At 43.3% G+C, this 18,984-nt stretch overlaps 1 protein-coding gene across 3 annotated transcripts in view; it reads right to left on the minus strand.

Moving 5' to 3' along the window:
- LOC119442189 (putative sodium-dependent excitatory amino acid transporter glt-6) overlaps positions 1-18,984 on the minus strand; it is a 120,128-nt gene that overhangs the window by 56,078 nt on the left and 45,066 nt on the right. For all 3 annotated transcript variants that reach the window (XM_037706965.2, XM_037706963.2, XM_037706964.2), the window contains exons 2-9: positions 17,468-17,738; positions 16,232-16,442; positions 13,789-13,831; positions 12,168-12,270; positions 11,069-11,195; positions 4,912-5,145; positions 3,904-4,098; positions 958-1,092 (exon numbers count right to left, since the gene is read on the minus strand). In XM_037706965.2, coding sequence (XP_037562893.1) covers positions 958-1,092; positions 3,904-4,098; positions 4,912-5,145; positions 11,069-11,195; positions 12,168-12,270; positions 13,789-13,831; positions 16,232-16,442; positions 17,468-17,729 — 1,310 coding nt within the window. In that variant the 5' untranslated portion in view covers positions 17,730-17,738. The remainder of the gene's footprint in view (positions 1-957; positions 1,093-3,903; positions 4,099-4,911; positions 5,146-11,068; positions 11,196-12,167; positions 12,271-13,788; positions 13,832-16,231; positions 16,443-17,467; positions 17,739-18,984) is intronic.

Below are 18,984 nucleotides of genomic sequence, written 5' to 3' on the forward strand. Positions count from 1 at the left end.
CATGCTAAAAGTGATGGTTTGGACATTTTGGAACCCTAATTTATCAATTAAGCTAGCCTTAATATTGTTACGTGTAGCTGATGTACAGGCCTATGTGCAATATATTCACACGTAGGCCAACGGTGGCCAAGATGGCGACCCTATACCAATCGGGAACACATCGTCTTCCTCCTCTTCAGTACAGCCACACTGTGGCAGATGTTCTCTATCATCACCCCCGGGAGTAGAAGCACCGTCCCAGTGCATGCTTAAGCTACACATCAGTGGTGAAAGGTGTGTGATTAGGGCTTGAGTCTCGTTACGTGAACGATGGGATTTGCAGCTGACGACGACGCTGCCGATGACGCGATACTTTTCTCTAGTTTCTTTTTATGCGAAAGAATATCTCTAGATTCTGAACGAACGTTCCAGAATTACCCTGCTTATCTATCACCTAGTTCACAATGTCGAACCGTTACCCCGGAAGCAAGCAGGCTTTATCTGCCTCTGTATAGTGACAGTCTTGTGGGACAGGCGTATATATGAGGACAGCCTGGTCCAGCACCTTCGTCTTTGTCTTTACGTGTCGTTTCGCATCCTTCCCAAATTTCGTGTCGCAAGTATACCCGCTAAACCATGAGTAGTATCTGCTAAGGTGCATTCTATCGTTTGTTTGACTATCAGTGACAAGGCTTCCATAGTTCTCCCCACTTCTATGTTACTACACATGCGGTTAAGGTCAACAAATGCACTCGTGGCCTCCAGGGAAACCGGAACTATCGGCAGCTAACGAGGCTAATGCCGACCACCACTGGTAACGTTTACTTAGGGCGAGAGGCACATTGCGGTGCGAGTAGTGCTCAGGTGTGGGACAACTGCCAATCAATGCTTTGCCACCACCACTGCTCGCCCTAACTTAAAAGCACCGTTAGTCGCTGTACTGTTCTACTGGTATACAGACAGAAGGCGTATACTCACAGCAGCCACTCTACGGTGAACAGGAGACTGACGTCAGTGACCGGTGCACCAATAACTGACAGCGTCATCACCATGAGAAAGAGCGCCGCGCTGGGAACGGACGTCGCCGCCACGCTCACAGCTGTCGCCGTGATTCTGCGTCAAGAGTCGAGACGGCGGAGCAAGTTAAGCAGGAGTTCCGGCAGATAAACTACAGCGCTAAGCACAAACAACGAGACAGGCGGAAATTCAGGCTAGTTGGTCTGTCACACTGGGATCCTAAGCAGCGCTAAAGAAGACGACAGACGAAAGAACGACAACACACGGAGCAGTGTGTTGTTATTATGCCTCTCCTTATCCTTTAGGCGCTACTTTAAGGATCTCACTATGGACGATGAGAAACGGCAAATAAATTAGTTGCAGTGAACCAACCTAACTAGCCGCCTAGCGTCAATGAAAAAATTTACCTTAAATACCGTATACATGTACTACGTTCGCGCATTAAGAGGAAGTCTTAGTTCAGCAGTTCCTATCCAAATACGTGGGAACCAAGAAATCGTTTTTCTTGGCAACAAATGCAGCGACGTTGATTAGGATTGTTGCTTTTAAACGAGGAAGTAAAAACCTAATGACTGTTGGAAGCAAATTTTTTATTCAGGCATTGTCCTATATTTACAAAAACGTTTAAAATTGCAAACTTAAGAAAAAAAAAATAACTCAAGCATAAAGTTTACAACTTTGTAGCTCAGCAATAAAACAAGATAACACAATTGTGTAAACTGCACGTAATAATATATTTAAAGAGAATAAAACTGGTGTTTCACGCAATGTAGTGAAATATATCACTAATTAGCAAGTAGGACTTTCGCAAAACCCTCATAAACAATGTAGCAATCTTATATAAGCTGCAACTCATATACCAACTTTTTCCTTTTCAGATGCTCTAAAAGATGTAATTTACCGAACTGCGATATGCGTTTTGGTGCAGAGTCACGGATTTGTACAGTTTTTTGAAACTCACGAATTTTCAACAATGTTTTGAAAAGCTTTGAGGTCTTATGTCAAGATTATGCTTGTTAGAGTTACTAGAATCTAACTTGCTCTCTCAAATGCAACAAGTTTCATTCAAGTCGGTTGAGCGGTTGTCTCATAAACGCATTTATAGGTTTGACATGTATTTGAATAAGTAAATCGGAGTTCGCCCCTAGCTAAACCTTCCTCTCAAGAACGATAACTGAGCTCGACACAGTTATTTACATGTTATGACGCCGAATAATTTCGAAGAATGTACTTTTTGTACACGGTTTATTGATTAACTTTGGTTCCACGATGAAATTGGAATTCTTGGCGAAATACACGCAGTCCGTCTCTGCACAACGACAAAACGAAGCGCCGTAATAACATGTATATTGTCGCGGCAACGCGCTGAGGTTAGAAAAAGACAAAGAGGTGGTGTGGAGCACGTGCGTGAACTGAGCGGTTGATCGTACCCGACTGGTCGTCGCCTTCGACTGATCCTTTCATATTCTTTCCTATATTATCACCTGCAAATAAACCCACACCCCCGTAACAACATTATTACCCGGACATAATGTCGAAGATGTATATACTTTCGGGGGACCACTTGCTTGAAATTGGAGCTTGAGGTCGCTTAACATACATTATTTGCCTACTAGGATTTCTTCTGATTACCTAGTACCCTATATTTTTGAATATTGCCTCATTACCAGGCAGGATATTTTATAATGCCCCGTGTCAGCTACTCTCCACTCGAGTAAGTTTTCTGTAGTTGCAACCATTGCACACATCGGCATATAGCATGCGTATGCAAGCGTCGTGAATCTTGAGCGTGACACCAAATCAAGGATGCAGGATATTTATAATGCCCCGTGTCAGCTACTTGCACGAGTAAGTTTCTGTAGTTGCAACCATTGCACACATCGGCATATAGCATGCGTATGCAAGCGTCGTGAATCTTGAGCGTGACACCAAATCAAGGATGGAGCACGCTTATAAATGCGTCATTACGGAGTGTTGTTATGGTTCATTATTAAGTAACGCCCCGCTGACTCTATACAAAATCCGTAGTACTCGTATGCCACAACCTTTCCTGTGAGGGCAGCCTGCGCGTCGCTGTGAGACACTCTGCGTGGATTGTTGTGATCATGAGTAATTAAGGCCTTGCTCGAAAGCATTAGGCGAACAGTGGTACTACGCTTCCCTCGCATCCGAATGAAAGCGTATATATATCAAATTTATCTCGCAGATATTTTTTTCATTTGTTATCACAGCAGCGGCTAAATGCAAACCGTTTGTGTTAGAATATAATTCCCCACATTTAACTTGCCATAGCTTATCTCAATTTAATGCGAAATCATTACATGTCCTATGAGGCAGAAAAGCCGGCGCTGTCCACAACGAGTGGTACCAAAAAGCAGTGTGATGTCATCAGCGTCTTGTATGACTTCAGTAGTAATGCAGAAGATAGTAATTGGTATAAAAACGTTAATTAGTAGTAATTATGAGCAAATAATGTGAATAAAGCGAATTAAGGTGTAACAAGTTAGTGTAAGGTGACTTAAGGGGGAGTAGAGGGATTTAAGGTGAAGTAAAGTGAATGAAGGAGAATTAAAGTGGATTAAGCTTGGTGCAAATTAGAGCAAGGTGGATTGAGGTAGAATAAGGCGGATTAAGGTTAATTAAGGTGTATTGAAGTGGATTAAGCTTGGTACAAATTATAGCAAGATGGATTAAGGTGGATTAAGGTAGATTTGTGAAGGGCACGTCACAATGTATGGCGGCACGTATCATGAACGCAACCAATTAATTAGGCTTTCGCATTCAAATCACGTAAGGGTACTTAAGTGACTGTAAATTTTTACTGTTGACTTTAACCGAAAACGATGAACGTTTTCCACTAAAAGGGTCATGCGCGTGGCGTTTGTCATGGCGTGCATGCGCACTCACAGGACCGCGAAGTAGTCTCCCGACGAGAGGGCGATGTCGTTGAGCTGCGCGATGAAGATGCTGCAGACTGTGATGAAGAGTGCGGTGCCGTTCATGTTGACCGTGACGCCGACGGGCACCACGAACCTCGTGACGCGCTTGTCGAGCCCACAGTTCTCCTCCAGGCACTTGAGCGTCAACGGCATCACGGGTGCACTGCACATGCGTGAGGTGCGAAACAATACTAAACGAGATTTCCGTTAGCCATGCGAAATGCATTGAACTAGCTCGGCAGAAGTCAGATGGAAGGCAACATGTATGATTGTACGGTACAGCGGCAACGCCTGTGGAGCATGCTTTCTCCTCTGGACACGCACTTGAAAAACAGTTTCTCACGCAGGCTTGGCTGTGTGCACGATAATTATGTGCCAGCCATGTTTGATTCTCTTGATATGCATTCCAAGCAAAGCGTGCACAATGCAGCGGACTTCATCTAGATATCTGACACTCTCTTGCTGCATTGCCTTCATTTGCAGCATATCTTATCTAACCATAATATCCGAGACACTTGGTGAACCATGCGTAACTAACTTCTCTGACATACCCTTAGAGATTGATTGAATTACACTACAACTCTGTCAAGTAAATTATTCTGCAACGATGCAAGCTAGGTTAACCGAAAACAATTAAAGAGCTCGTTTGCCTCTCGTTTGTGCTTGCTACCCTCTTGTCTCTGAAAAGCAAGGACAATCGCGCTGTCCTCCAGCCGTCCGTATACCAAGAAAGAGGTCGAGAGTGGATCGAATTAGTTCGTACGCGATCTTTCGTACAAGACGTCCTTTGCTTCAGCCAGTGTTCACTGCTACAGTATTGACCAAGAGAATCTTAGACCGTGAGAATGGCAAAGCCACAGGCCTATACTCAGTTGCTGACAGCAATTTTGCATGTGATTCAGAGGGGCGACTAAAGGGCACAGCAGTGTTCGCTAACAAAGGTGCTCATCTTGGCGGGTGATTCGTGTTCACGTACCTGGCGGCCGTGACGAAGGCGCACAGGCCCACGTACGCGAGCTCGCCGAGAAACTTGAACGGGTTCTTCCGCGTCACAACGAAATACAGCAGGCACTCGACCACGAAGAGCTCGACGGCGAGACCCGATAGCACGGTGCCGACGAGCAGTGCCATTTGGTGGAACAACGCCACGATGCTGCCCACAGAGAGGATGCGCGCACACAGCAGGCTCATCACTCCCACTGGCGTCATCCTGCGGGGAAAGATTGGCGCAATGGTGAATACGGCGAATAACGCAGGAATTGATCATTTCAATGGTCCGCCCCCCCCCCTCCCCCTATAGCTAGCGAATCAGCGAGATCGTTGCAGTTCAGACGAAGCGGTCAGCCATCGTACACAAAAAGCGTCATAACATGTCACTGCATTCTTTTCGTCGTTTGTGTTCTTGTTGGTTACAATGCGCATTACCCCACATTGGCAGTTTCGCTCGAAGGCGATACATTGAAAGCTGTAGCAAAATTTAGCGTTGCGCTCGAGCTGCTCCCACGGTGTCCTAACAATACGCGGAGGTGACATGGCGTGACGCAGCACGCGAGACAACGGCTGCTGCGCAGTAGGAACACTGCTCTGGCTAGATAACAGGCGTCTCAGAATGCTGGCGCTACGAGGAATGCTGGCAGTGGCGTGGAAGGCATCGCACCTCGATGGTGCACAAGACGGGGCTGACGGTAAAGTGTGGGTGGCGTTTGTCAGCGCCCAATGAAAAATTAGATATAGCTAGCGACTAAGAGAATTCGGATGTGGCTCTCCCAGAAGGCGAGTGAGCTGCGGCGAACAGCGGCTGGACCACAACAAAAGAGCAATAAATCATTGTATAGTCGCTAAACCTGCTTATCATGACATCATTGTTGGCAATGCGATACTGGTGCTGATGCGTATGAAATCACAGTAGATGACACCTGATCGCACCAGGACCCGCAACACAAGAAGGTGCCAGAGTAGTACACACTAGGACACACCAGAGCGGTTCACACCAGGTCACACCAGAGCGGCCGGGTTACATCAGACACGCCAGACCAGCCGGGTTACACCAGACACGCCAGAACCCGTGCCTGAAAAACCGCTCTGGCGTAAACACCAGACACGGGCTGGTGGATTTTTCGACTGGGTAGACTTAGCTTGACGGTTACCTCCCGTTCCGCCCAGCGCAGTGTATATGCACCGCGGTGTGGCATGCGCATGTGCACACCGCAAAGTGTTGGACTCCGGTCACGTGGTAGAGGTAGAGAGGAGATGGGAGAGCTTAGAAGAGCAAAATTTTCTTATAGGTGATTTAACTTACCAAATGTTGATTCGGAACTCGTTCAGGGAAGCCGCAAATCAAACAAAAATGCTAACTCCGTCTTTAACTTCATGCTTGTTAATTCATGACCCAGTTCAAGTGGTCAGGCAGCCTACTCGTGAACAAGGTTCGTCTCGTGCAATATTGGGCCTAGTGTTTGTAAGCCGTGATTTTTTGTGAATATACCGTTTTAATTGAAAAGGGCCTGTCTGATCATCATCTTGTAAGTGTTACTATCTCTCTAATCAACTCTGTCACTACCAAACGCACAACTATACGAGGCCTCAAGGATTACTCATGATCTAACGATGGCTCTATTGTAGAATACATGGGAAGTTTTTACACTGACTTTATTGAACTTGAGACCGATGTTGATGCGCTATGGAACCGATTTACTGAAATGTGCCATCACTGCATAAACACTTTCGTACCGACCAAATGTAAAAAGATTGCTTAAGGCACACCGTGGATTACACGTAAAATATCCATTTAAAACGCAAATTAAAACAACTGAAAAAGAGTAACCCACAATCCGCAGTTATTCAGGAGCTTACTATAAATTTGGCATGCGCTTTACGCCGAGTCAAAGAATTTTTACTTTAAAACAATCCTACCAAACTTAAAAAAAAGCGATCCTACTAAGTTCTGGAACTTCCTAAGCGACTGCAGAGGCAGGTATCACAGATCTTAGTTAATTAAAAAACGATTGCAGATCTGAAAGTCATCGCGGAGCATTTTAACAACTTCTTTTATAGCGTCTTCACTAAGATAAGTCTCACTACCCCTCAACAAAGACTACTTCAACCCACTGACGTTGACTTCATGTCATACTCTGGTGTTGGTTCAATGATTTTGAACTTGAACACAAAATCATCTTCTGGTCCAGACAACATACCTAATGTATTTCTTCGCCGTTACGCATAAATTGTTGCTTATTTTAGCCTTGTGCTCTTTCGATGTTCAATGTTAACTGCAAAACTACCCAGTGATTGGAAGAGGGCTCGTGTTATTCCCATCTTTAAGAAAGGCAACCACTTACTCTTAGAAAATTACCGTCCTATATTATTAACGTCACCAATTTATAAAATGCTCGAAAATGTAATATTTAAACGCATTGCGGAATTGCTTGAACAAATCTCTATATTAACCTTGAGCATGCTTTAGAAAGGGTTATTCAACTGTAACTCAGTTAGCCACAGTGGTTCATTCATTTGCAGAAACTCTGGATAAGAGTGGTCAAAGGGACGTCATATTCCACGATTTTGGTAAGTCATTTGACAAAGTTATTCATCACAAAGTAATTACGAAGCTAAAGGAGATTAATCTGCCAGATATATTTATTGCATGGATTGGAGACTACTTGACAGAACGTGCCCAGTTTGTTTCAGTAGATGGGAACAATTCGAGATTTTTTCCTGTAACACCAGGGCAGTGTTCTGGGTCGTTGTTGTTTTTATTTTATCTAAAGACATTGTTAACGTAGTACTACGCAGAACTATAATCAGACTTATCGCGGATGATTGTGTGCGCTTTCGTCAAGTTACTTGTACTAATGAGCATCAGAATTCAACTTTAAGTGTTAATAACATATTAAACTGGAGTAAGAAACATGGTATGACTATACGCACGAAAAACTGTTTATCTTTCTGAAACTCGCACAAAAACACCTGTTGATTTTACGTATAACCTTGGCTTCATCATCACTGCAATGGTCCCCAACTACAAATATGTCAGCATAACAATAACTAATGACCTGTCTTGGAACCTACACATAGACAACATATGTTCTGCCGCCTTCCGTAAGTTATGTTTTCTAAAACATAAGCTCAGGAATTCTCCTTCTAACATTAAACTACTCAGTTACTTTACGTATATACTCGTAGGACCTAAACTAGAATACTCTTGTGTTGTACGGTACCCCTTCAGTAAACCCAACATAGAAAAAAGAAATCTTGAAGCTGTACAAAGAAAGGCTGTTAGGTTTGTTTATTTTAAATTTTAAATTAAAGTCTCACCGTCTGAACACATGGCTGCTAGCAACATTGGAAAACTTGAACTACGACGAAAAAAGAACCACCTCAACTTTCTTTACTTTCTTCTTTATCATAAGTTAGCCCTTGAGCCACACGCATATTTATCTCCTCTGTCCGCTAGACATACACGACATCATCAAGCCCATTCTATAATCCCGTATTTCCGTAGCCAACCGGACACTTTACCTGGTTAACCTCTCTACCTTTCACCTCATATTTTCCTTCCTTCCTTGGCAAAACTAACGCTTTTCAGTTTTACTTTTTCCCGCGTGCTGTATTAGAATGGAACCGTCTAACTAATTTTAGCGAATTTTCTGTAACTTAGTGCCCTGATACGTACTATTAATTAGTGTTATGTTTCTATTTGCGTAAATTTTTGCCATGTTACCTACTGTTAACTGGTGGTATGTTTCCATTTTCGTAATGTTTTCAAACTGCGTTATCTTTTGTGTTTCTGCGTTTATCCTGCCTCTTGTACCTGTCCTGCTTCCTGCTTGGACCCATTCTTGGTCTGCAGTGTGATAAATAATATATATATATATATATATATATATATATATATATCGTGATGTGGTGGACGCAGTTTACATCATGGATCCGGGACCTCAGAACGGTGCGACATAATGCTAATGTATTTCTCTCGAATTTACCGCTAAATCACCACTGAATCTTGCGGCAGAACAAACAACAGTTCATTAGTTGCAAATGTATGTTACATGTAAGTCACAGTTGCCCCGGTATCCACTGAAAGATAAATGTATGCGCCTCATTTACATTAGTGATTTCTTTCGACGTTTAGTACACTAGCGGTGCGTTTATCGATAGTGCATTTAAGTTGCTAATGGATGCAAGGGTGCTTGTGACTCACTGAAATAAACCGTTTTTGTACATCTTGTGTCGATGTTATAAACCGAACTGCACACAAAATGGGAAACAGTTCAGCTACAGTCGAAGACGTTGCACGGGATAGTCGAATATATGTTTGTGTACGTAAGTGAAGGATGAAGAACGCAGATGTAGGGGAATCGGGCAAACTGGAGTCATCTGTGTATACTTGGGCGTGTCCAAGATATTGCATATATATCTAACCCAGCGCCATTTGTTTGGCTGCGACCGTGAACATATCTAGTTTTTTATTTATTCCTTCCCCACACAATTCGACATTTGCAACCACAAATACCCATGGTGGATACATGGTGTCTGTCTCCCAATACTCATGAGTTGACAATATATTAGACAACATATTAATATGTTCTTGTATAATACTTTGAATGATACATTTATCTATCTTTAATGATTTTAATGCTACAGGATGTGCGCCGTGTTGAGTAATTAGGCGGATGAAATGCCTGCACAGTGCAGTATTTCACAAAAAGTAAAAAAAAAAAAAAGGGGCGGGGGGGGGGGGGTGCCGCGTGTCTGCAATGACAGGCCATTTCCTGTTGGAGCCCTGGGGGGCCATCCTGATTGGCGGCGCCGGCGGCACCTGCCTACATCCGCATCCTGTCCAATCACAGCGTGCCGAAGGGCGCATGGATTACACCAGCTGTCAAGTTCTTAATAAAACTATGCGCATGCCGCGGGTGCTGCCGGGGCGGTGGGTGGATGGCCCTGGGGGGCTGTTAGGTTCACGGCTCTAGCTTCGCTGCTGCCGGCGCCTTTTTAACCCCTTATTCAGGAGGCAGCTACTCGACTTTGTTCCGGCTTTTAAAACTGCATCAAAGGTGTATGCGTATTTGTGTTTTGTCATATACTTCAGGCTTGCCTCCGCTCTTGCTTTTAATAATTGGCTTTTCTTTTAAATTCCTTTCGGATGCTGCATCCCCTTTTTCATTTATTTTACTATTGGCACTTACGCCTGCTGTACCTCTCTGGTGGTGCGGGCTTCCACATTTCATTTTTGAATTTTTTTAATGTTTAGGGCCACAAAAATTGCAATGACGAGAGCGCGGAAGGTTGCAATAGAGACACCCAAACACAAACTAAATCTCCTTACTAGCACTCTCTGGAGTCGTTCTTCTGAGGTACGGAAGAGGCCGTGTAATATGGGGTGCAGAATAGGATATCTATTATCTTACGAGAGCTCTGTGAACTTCCTGCATTGACGACAGTGACCTACCCAATATCGTATCTGCGAATATGTGTTACTATATTGATTGTAGGGCTTACTTGGTCTTCAAGTAACTTTATGTGCGGAGCCCACAGCAATTTTTGATCCAGTATTACGCCGAGAAACCACTTTGCAATGTTTAAACGCTCTCCTTCCAAGGAAAGGTAGGAGCTGTTTATTTTTTGCTCCTGAAAGGCGAAACTGCAGTTTTCGCATGGGACAAGGCAATTCCCCTTTACTTGAAGCAGTTGTTAACATTATCTAAAACTTCTTGTAAACCTTTTGGGTGTCATCTACATTTGAGCCAGAGGCCCAAATTCAGACGTCATCAACCTGAAGGGAACAGTGCAACACAGGTGGTGATCATCTTGGTAAATCCGACATCACGCAGTTGAAAAGAAAAGGGCTAAGGACCCTTAGTGTATTAGGCCCGCACTTCATTTAAGTGTCTTGGAAACAAAGTCACCCCAACAGAAAAAAAGAAGACCCACGTGCTTTTGTTTCTAAGAGCCAAATTCTGTCAAACCTGCGATTTCTAAGAGTTGCATTCGTGAGTGTGCAATGGAGGAGTGACGATTACCTGAAAACGGGTTGCACATTCTTGTTAAGGCCGATCTCATCGAAGAATAGAATAATATAAAAATTTAGTTGGCACTGTAAGACAAGAGAACTGCTGACTTGTGTGACTCACCACATGACAAGGAAGACAAGCTTCATAATAACGACGTCCAATGCCGCGAAGAACTGCTTCAAGATTTCAACTGGTTGGCCAAGCGTGCCTAATGCGCTTCCGAAGACGACGCAGAATACGATCAAGCCTGCAAAGCAGAGATAACGGTTATCTCTTTCGGAGAATGGCGTTTTCCGAAATACGTCAAGCAGAAAAAATACTCGCGAAATCGTGCACGTAAGGATTTAGGCAATGGCTTTGTATTTAAGCCACCTGCTTTAATGCAGTGGGTATGTGGACTGAAAGAAAAAAATGTTCTTCTCGACTTAATGAAACACCAACACTCACTGTAACACCAGTAATGACATCACACTAATTGCTAGAAAAGGAATAAGAGAAACATACACACGACAAAGTGTATGATCGAGTGAATTAACTGAAAAACGGACAGTGAGAGTCAATTATTATGCGGTAAAATTGAGACGTTTTCTTTAGCAGTTTACATAATGTGGGACACACCTGGGGAGAGACGATAGAGGAAACGGGCAACGTGTGCAACTCATATATCGCCTTTTTTCCCTTACTCCTGGCCAACCTAGAATGCCCCGCACATAGCCTGCTTAAATTTAATTACCAGGAGCTACTGCCATTCACACATTTTTACAACCAATGAGAAATAATGTTCTCCTTGAAATGCGTTCATGTGACAACAAAAAACCGTAGAGTTCATACAAATCCCGTGAAGAACGGGAATATAAGTACTGGCTTGCTGCTCCCTACTGAGGTAAATAATAGGACGCGTTAAAGAATAAAGAAATGTGCACGTAGATGCTACGAAGCACACGACAACATTTAATTCTGTCGCTATGACCGCATGTCGTAGAGAAGCGTGGTAACACGTTTATAGCCAATGTATTGACGAAATGCGTGACCAGTATTTCACGATTTTTTTCTCCATTAAGGGGTGATTTTGTAGGCTGTCAAACTTTGTCAAAATGCCTTTCATATGCACACTGTAGCAAGAAAAGTGACAAATGAGATGCGTGATTGTCTGTTCTGGTCTTGTGCACGGAACAGTTAGCGCTAGCACGAGCTTTAACAACGCGACATACATGCTTACCTAAGGAGTTGGTTCCAGATCTTCGTGACCAGCTCCTTTTCGAGATTTCTCTTGCCGGTTCTCCTCTTATTGAAATATTTCTCTTGTCGTATGAAGTGTAACCCTGGGGCGAAAAGAAGCGGCAAACGAATAAATGGTCGCGAAGGACTGCTTTCGGAAGTTTTCATGCTGAGCCGGCATAATTTCACGTCCATATTTCTCAGACGGTGTTGTAATAGCGTTTTAATTTTACGTTCGCGCAGCATATAATGCAATAAAAACTACAGGGTGTCCACGTTTTTGACGTCACAAGTGCAAACGTTGCATTACCGATACCTATTTTACGAACGAATAGTCCTCCAAGCGGATTCATCAGATCGCCCTGTACTATATTTTGTGACGAAGCTAGAAGTTACTGCTATTAAGCGTGACTGTAACTTTTGGGGCCTAACTGAATTATATTGTGTTGACAGTGTCTTATCTTCGCAAGAAAGGTGTTTATGCTAAAGACAGCGCGCGTTAACTAATGAGAATGTACTCAACGCACTTTGTAGAGGAAACGGGTAAGTCAAGATAACAGACTACTTGTCACCGAACATGGATAATATAGCAAAAGCGTCGCCTCAACAAGAAGAAAGACTAAGAAAGATACAGTGTTGCTTATTCAGAGATTAAAACCGTTCACACTCAAGTATCTTTACTGATTGGAAGATAGTAAACGTGTCCAGTAAGTTCACGCTGAAGCTATCGCAAAATTGGAATAATACGTGGTATGCAATTATCACACAGCTAATAAACACATTTGCTTGAATTAATGATAATAAATGCTCTGAAATTATTCGACGAAGAATAAGCATTGTCTCACTATAGCGATGAGCACCGATAATTGAGAAGTAGAGCTATAGTGGTGACCGTAAATACCAAAAGAGAGATGGCCGTCAACATAGAGAGTACTCGCTTAAGGAATGGTATCAGAACAAAACATGACTGTGCGCTGTGCACGGCGTGAGATCTCGAAATAGGTGCGTGTATTTGTAAATGTGGCTTTGAATCATTCATGATGAAACATAATACTATAGTTCACGGAGCCTGTAGCAGCGTTGAAACGACGCAGTGCCTTTGAGGTTAAAGAAAATAGATGATTGCTTCGACGGAACAGTGAAGGTTTACGACAAGGACTAAATATATCAACATATAACTATGCGGAATATGCACCTTTGCAGAGCCAGCGCTACTTAAGATTCACTTCCTCAATACTTTTAGACAGCGTTTAATAGTACGAGTGAAATAAGTATCAGTGGTTCACTTTTTTTCGAGAACATTACATAGCAGCTGAATAAGGAAAGATGGAGATAAGCCATTTTTGAGATTCGAGAATCTTGTCGTGTCTAATTAGGTATACTTATGCAACGTTTTGCGCTTCGTTAAATGTGCCCGATATAGGTAATATTTAAAATTCCCAAGTAAGAGTACAAAAAGATGTACCTCATGTTATTATTGCGTCGCGCTGTTTGACGTCATTTTTTATTAAAGACCATACACATAATGTTGTTGCATATACTTGAGATAAGTACCATGCTTAAGCCCCTTGCAAAACATTTCGGGCACGATCAGACAGGTATATAGAGCATCAAATAATCACCTGCTCAACGCAAGCCTCTACGAGGTTTTCGGGAAATGCATTTCTGAAAAAAGGCAGCAGCAAGAAGCCAATGTTAGTCAGCACGCTCAAGCCAAATAAAAAAAAAAGTCAAACGAAAGAGCGTTGCCTGCGTAGCATTTGCGCTACATGAACATTCGGGAAGAGGTGACATGGGAAGTGACAAAAAAAAAGGAACTTTATGAAGAAAGGCTTGTGACAATCAAGAAACGCAGTGCTAACTATTTCTGCCAGCTTTTAAGCATGACTTCTACAATGAGGCAAACTTTCGAGCAAGTTGTAATTTTAATTGCCACTCATTTCTCGAAAGGGAAGTGAGTGGCAATTAGAGTGACAATGTTCATTGATGAAAAGAATAAGAAAAGCCACCACTTTTTCTAAGACAGAATGACCGTTTTTACAGAGTCTGACTCCCCGGTTTACAGCAACACGACACTAAAGAAAGAAGAAGAAACAATGACATGATAAAATGTGCGCTTCCTCTCAGCATGCTTCTTATTGTGCACTTGAAACTGAGCGAGGGAAGCCAGCTTCAAGTTGCGCAGTAAATGCAGTCTTCTGTTATCAAATTGACAAATGCGAGAGTAAGGACGAGCTCAGAGCAAAGATCTGAGCATGCGCTATAGACCTATAACGCCCGGCTACCTTTAAAAGATACTATTACCTTTCGTAGAATTTGGAATAGTACACTGATATTACGCTTAACAGTGGCAGAAAAAAAGTCTATAATACAAAACTAAATATATATTGCTATCGAAATTCTCCCCAGACGCTGCGACTGATGTAAGCTCCGTCGAGAAGAACCAAGTGTGGACCTCCGGCAAATACTTCGGCAGGAGGAACGTATTGAGAAATGAGTGGTTTTAGGACCCTCATAAGAGGCTTCCGCTCCAGAAATGTAGAACACTAAATTCCGTTGACTTAGTCCATAGGCTGTAGTCATAAAAAAGACATCCCCCATTTTTTTTAAATGTACACATGTCGTAGACTAATACTGCAGCTTTACTAATAGGACTGCTGTGTAAGACGATCCAGACAATCACCTTCATTTATTTTTCTGTCAGATGTTGCAGCTAAGTGCCACGTAAGTACTTCGGCAATGCTCTGTAAGGAGTGGGCACTATTGAAACGCTGCAGGAGTTTTCGTCGACTGGTTTCACCGAAAACATTTACGCCATAAACGGCACACGTTGGCGTTCGTGTGTGATGCAGAGGGATTCGTGTAGAGTGATTCGTGTACTGGTCCGAATCACATTCACAAAAGGCTGCACGTAGAGCCTCTATTGAAAAGCCCCGGAGGGTTGTTCAGCGCCAAGAGTTGCAGTAAAATTTTATAGCATTGCCAGCTTTTTGAATTGGACTTCGTGAAACGGCATTAAGATCCTCGCAATCGCGGCGCTACACGTTTTCATTCTTATTTCAGTATTTGTCCTGATCACTGTGTCTTGAAATAGATGAAAAGTAGCTTCGATGTAGTATTATTAATATAAGCGTTCGCGCTATATTAATACAGTGTGATTTTATCGGGCGTTTTTTTTTTTAGATCATACAGAATTATGAAAATCGCCTGTGACAGGTAGCCTGACTTCAGTGATTGAGCCGGATTATTCAAAGAGGCGGATATTACTTGCACAAAAAATTAAAATGCATATATGACTAGCTAAAAAATGAATAATTATCTTTTTAATTAATACCTCTACGGAGCATATTGCAATTTACGAATTGTAGGAAGTTAGCTGACAAGGCATATTCACTTAGAACAAATTTTCAATATGACGCTAATTTAGAGGTACTAATTGTCGAAGTTGGCGACGAAATACATGGGCAGTTACTTTTGTGCTTTAATGCTTAAATGTACTTAAAAAAGGTAAGTGGAATGAAAGTGCATTTTAACAGCGTTTGGCGGCGCATATCACGATACCGGTGCCATCCTTAGTATTCGCCCCAACTGAATATGCCTTGCAAACTCACCGGCTACAAATCGCCAATGGCATTACCTGCCGTAATGTAATTAATCAGAAAGTTAATTATTCACTTTTTTACTTAGTCGGCTATGCATTTCGATTTCGCGTGCGAGTAATGTCCGCCGCTTCGAGTAATCCAGATCAAGGGCTACCATTACGCTATCTGCTGCAGGCGATTAAAAAAAAATCTGTGTGGCCTAAAAAGAAACCGTATACAGACGATGACCCTATCATCGCGTTTCTGTTCGTCAGCTTTCCTTCTTTTCCCGCAAACAAGTTATGCAAATTCAATTTGAACGGCTTTTCAACGTTGAAATTCGGCTCAAAATATGACAGCCAACTTCTTCAATTAACAGTGGTATACTTAAAGCAATATGAAAACAGCCAGCACCTCGACAACGGAGACAAATAAAGAATAAATAATGACGCAACAAGAAACTGCTAGTAATATAAAAACTCGCCTGACGAGGTCCAGAAAGGTGTCGAGCAGGTGCGCACTGCCCTTGACTTCGTCCTCGGCATCGAGCTCGGACTTGAGTTCGGGGCTTCCAGGGTGGATAATGGTGACGAAAGACAGCCCGATGAGCGCTGACATGAAGCTGGTGCCGATGAAGATGGCGAACGTCAGCAGGGCCATCTTTCCCTTCGCCTTGCCGCTCAGGTTAGCGCTGCCTGTTGAAGAAGAGGAAACATAGGTGCAGCGATTAAATTTGAAAAAAAAAAGCGGAGAAAAAATTATGATGGCAGTGGAGATTTGCGAAATGTGGTTCAGTTGGCCCACTTTCCCACCTAGCGGTGCACCGCTGTCAACTGCGGTCGCTTCCACTCCTGCCGCGCTGGCAAGAAACACAGTGTCCTCCTTTCCCTTACACTATAGTGATCGGAAGCGTTCGTATCGCTAAGCAATAGCTGTGGGAGCCTACGCGTTACCCTTCACCTGCCTTCTTTTCTAGCTTGCTTCCCGTTTCCTTGGTTTTGACGGTCTATGGCAGCTGCGTGACAAACAATTCTTGCCCAACACAGGGGACATGGTAACCACTACCACTGTCACCTGTTCTAGCTTCGCATATGCAAAATGTCCCCTGTAAATGACGTAGGCGGCGTCGACTGAAAGGTTGCGGAAAGAGGGGACAAAAGTTGGTGCCACCTACGCACAACTTAATCTACAGGACAGCAGAAATACAAGGGCAGTAATATAGCGAGAACAGATACACAAACTAATGAAATGGGTGCAAGCATGCACCACATGTAAAACTATCGTATTGTAACAATAATTAACCAGTGGTTCACTGTGCATTGATAGAATGTGCGTTTTAACAAATATGCAAATTTATAGAGCAGGGGGTGGCCACACTGTGGCTCGCCGGTCATACATGGCTCCCCTTGGATCGATAGTTGCGGCGCGCAACTGGCTGTAAGCTGACGCATTCACTGCCCGTTCCTTTATAAATATACGTTGTTTATGCTAGCTTTTGCTGAACTAGGCCGTATACTCACAAACTTATGCGTCTGCCTTTCATAAAAACTAGATCAGACTGCCCGGGAACCCTTGTTAAAGAACATTTTGGCTGCGAGTTCGTGTACTGAAATCGGAGAGTATGACGTTCATTCGGTGACTCGGTTGATCCTGCGTTTCTGATTAAATAAGCTTCGCCATCAGCTCGAGTACTGATTTCACGTCAATAACTCCTGGTCACCTGTGATAATGCTGGCGATCATCATGGGGAGTACGAGCATGCGCAGACATCGCATGAATATTTCGCCAGGCATGCCGAGCAGCATGATGGTAGACTCGCTGGGGCTCGCCTGACGCAGTCCGAGGCCGAGAACGACTCCGGCCACGACGCCGCCTAGCGTGAAGAGCAGGAAGAAGTGGTCCTTGGCGAACTTGCGCAGCTTGGCCCTCAGAGACAGGGCTCGCACCTCCATGGTCGCCATCCTGCACTCCTCGAGTTTCATCTTTCCGTTCTACAGAATAGAAACAGAGACAGAAAGAGAAAACAGTGTGAATGTAATTAAATATCTAGTCGAATTTAATAGGAGGGTACTAGAAGAAAACTTGGGCGAGTTGATGGTAATTCATGTTTGGTAATGTAACAGCGCTAAACAGACAAGGACTTAGGCAAAGAAGAACAAGATGCTGGTGCTGTTGTTGTGTTCTTCTTTGCCTTAGTGCTTGCCCGTTTAGCGCTGTTGCTTTCCATAACATGAATTTAATAGGACTGGGAATTGTCAGGTTTTTTGTAACACCGGAAATTCAACTGGTGCATGAGATAGGTCACTGCAAAGAACACGCAAAGAGGTCGGCTGAAAGTGGAGGACACTAGAACTGTAGTCAAAATGACACACTGCCTATTTGTTGCTAGATTGACGAAAGAGTGACCAAAGTGCTTGAGATTGCGTTCCAGCCTGTCGTAGCCACAGTAGGTAACGGAACTGTTTGCGTGCTGAGATATCGCACGTCATCGAAAAAGCGATTAAAACGAGTTTTTTAGAATAAATTTTTCAGTTAATGCTGCGGGGCCTGCGTTCTCTGCAAGACAATGACCATATCTTGAAACGGCTGTTAAGCTCGTTGTTACCATCCGCCATTTCCCATTCAAACGCGTTGATCGCAGTAGTATCTTGCTGAAAACGTAGACCATCTATATTATAGACCCCTGCTGTTGCAAATATACGGCTCAATCGTCAGTCGTAGCGTAACGGTGTTTTTTGTGTTTCTTCTGTTGTTACTCAACGTCTATGGGTGGGTTTGCATTTCCTACGGACTTGTAACTCTAGTCACAGATGTCATCCACGGACCACAGCATCCGCTTTGGACGTTTAGAGTAGGCTGCGGCTCACTACAGCAACTCTGTTTCCGCAAAACACAAAATTTTGGACTCTGAAGATTAACTCGCCCTCTTAGGTGTTGGTTTAGTAATCATGACTATGCACTTTCTTGATCCAAGTTTGTAATTTGCGCCGACAGAAGGGTTTAGAAAGCGCGAAGTGCAGCTTATTCGGCACTGCTATGGCTTCCGGCAATGAAACTACAAGAACCAGAGCTGGAATCGTTTCGTGGCTAAATGAATCTACACGCATCGTAACAGTACTATTTGTGGTTGTCATCAAACCGTTGTTAAGCTGGTCCCGTCGAATTCCAAAACAGGATATTTTTTTCTAGCGACTCAAACGGGACATTGCAACATAGCACTGAATTTCATACGTAGAT

The sequence above is a fragment of the Dermacentor silvarum genome, chromosome 2 (assembly GCF_013339745.2).
Source record: "Dermacentor silvarum isolate Dsil-2018 chromosome 2, BIME_Dsil_1.4, whole genome shotgun sequence".
In the NCBI taxonomy this organism is placed as follows: Eukaryota; Metazoa; Arthropoda; class Arachnida; order Ixodida; family Ixodidae; genus Dermacentor; species Dermacentor silvarum.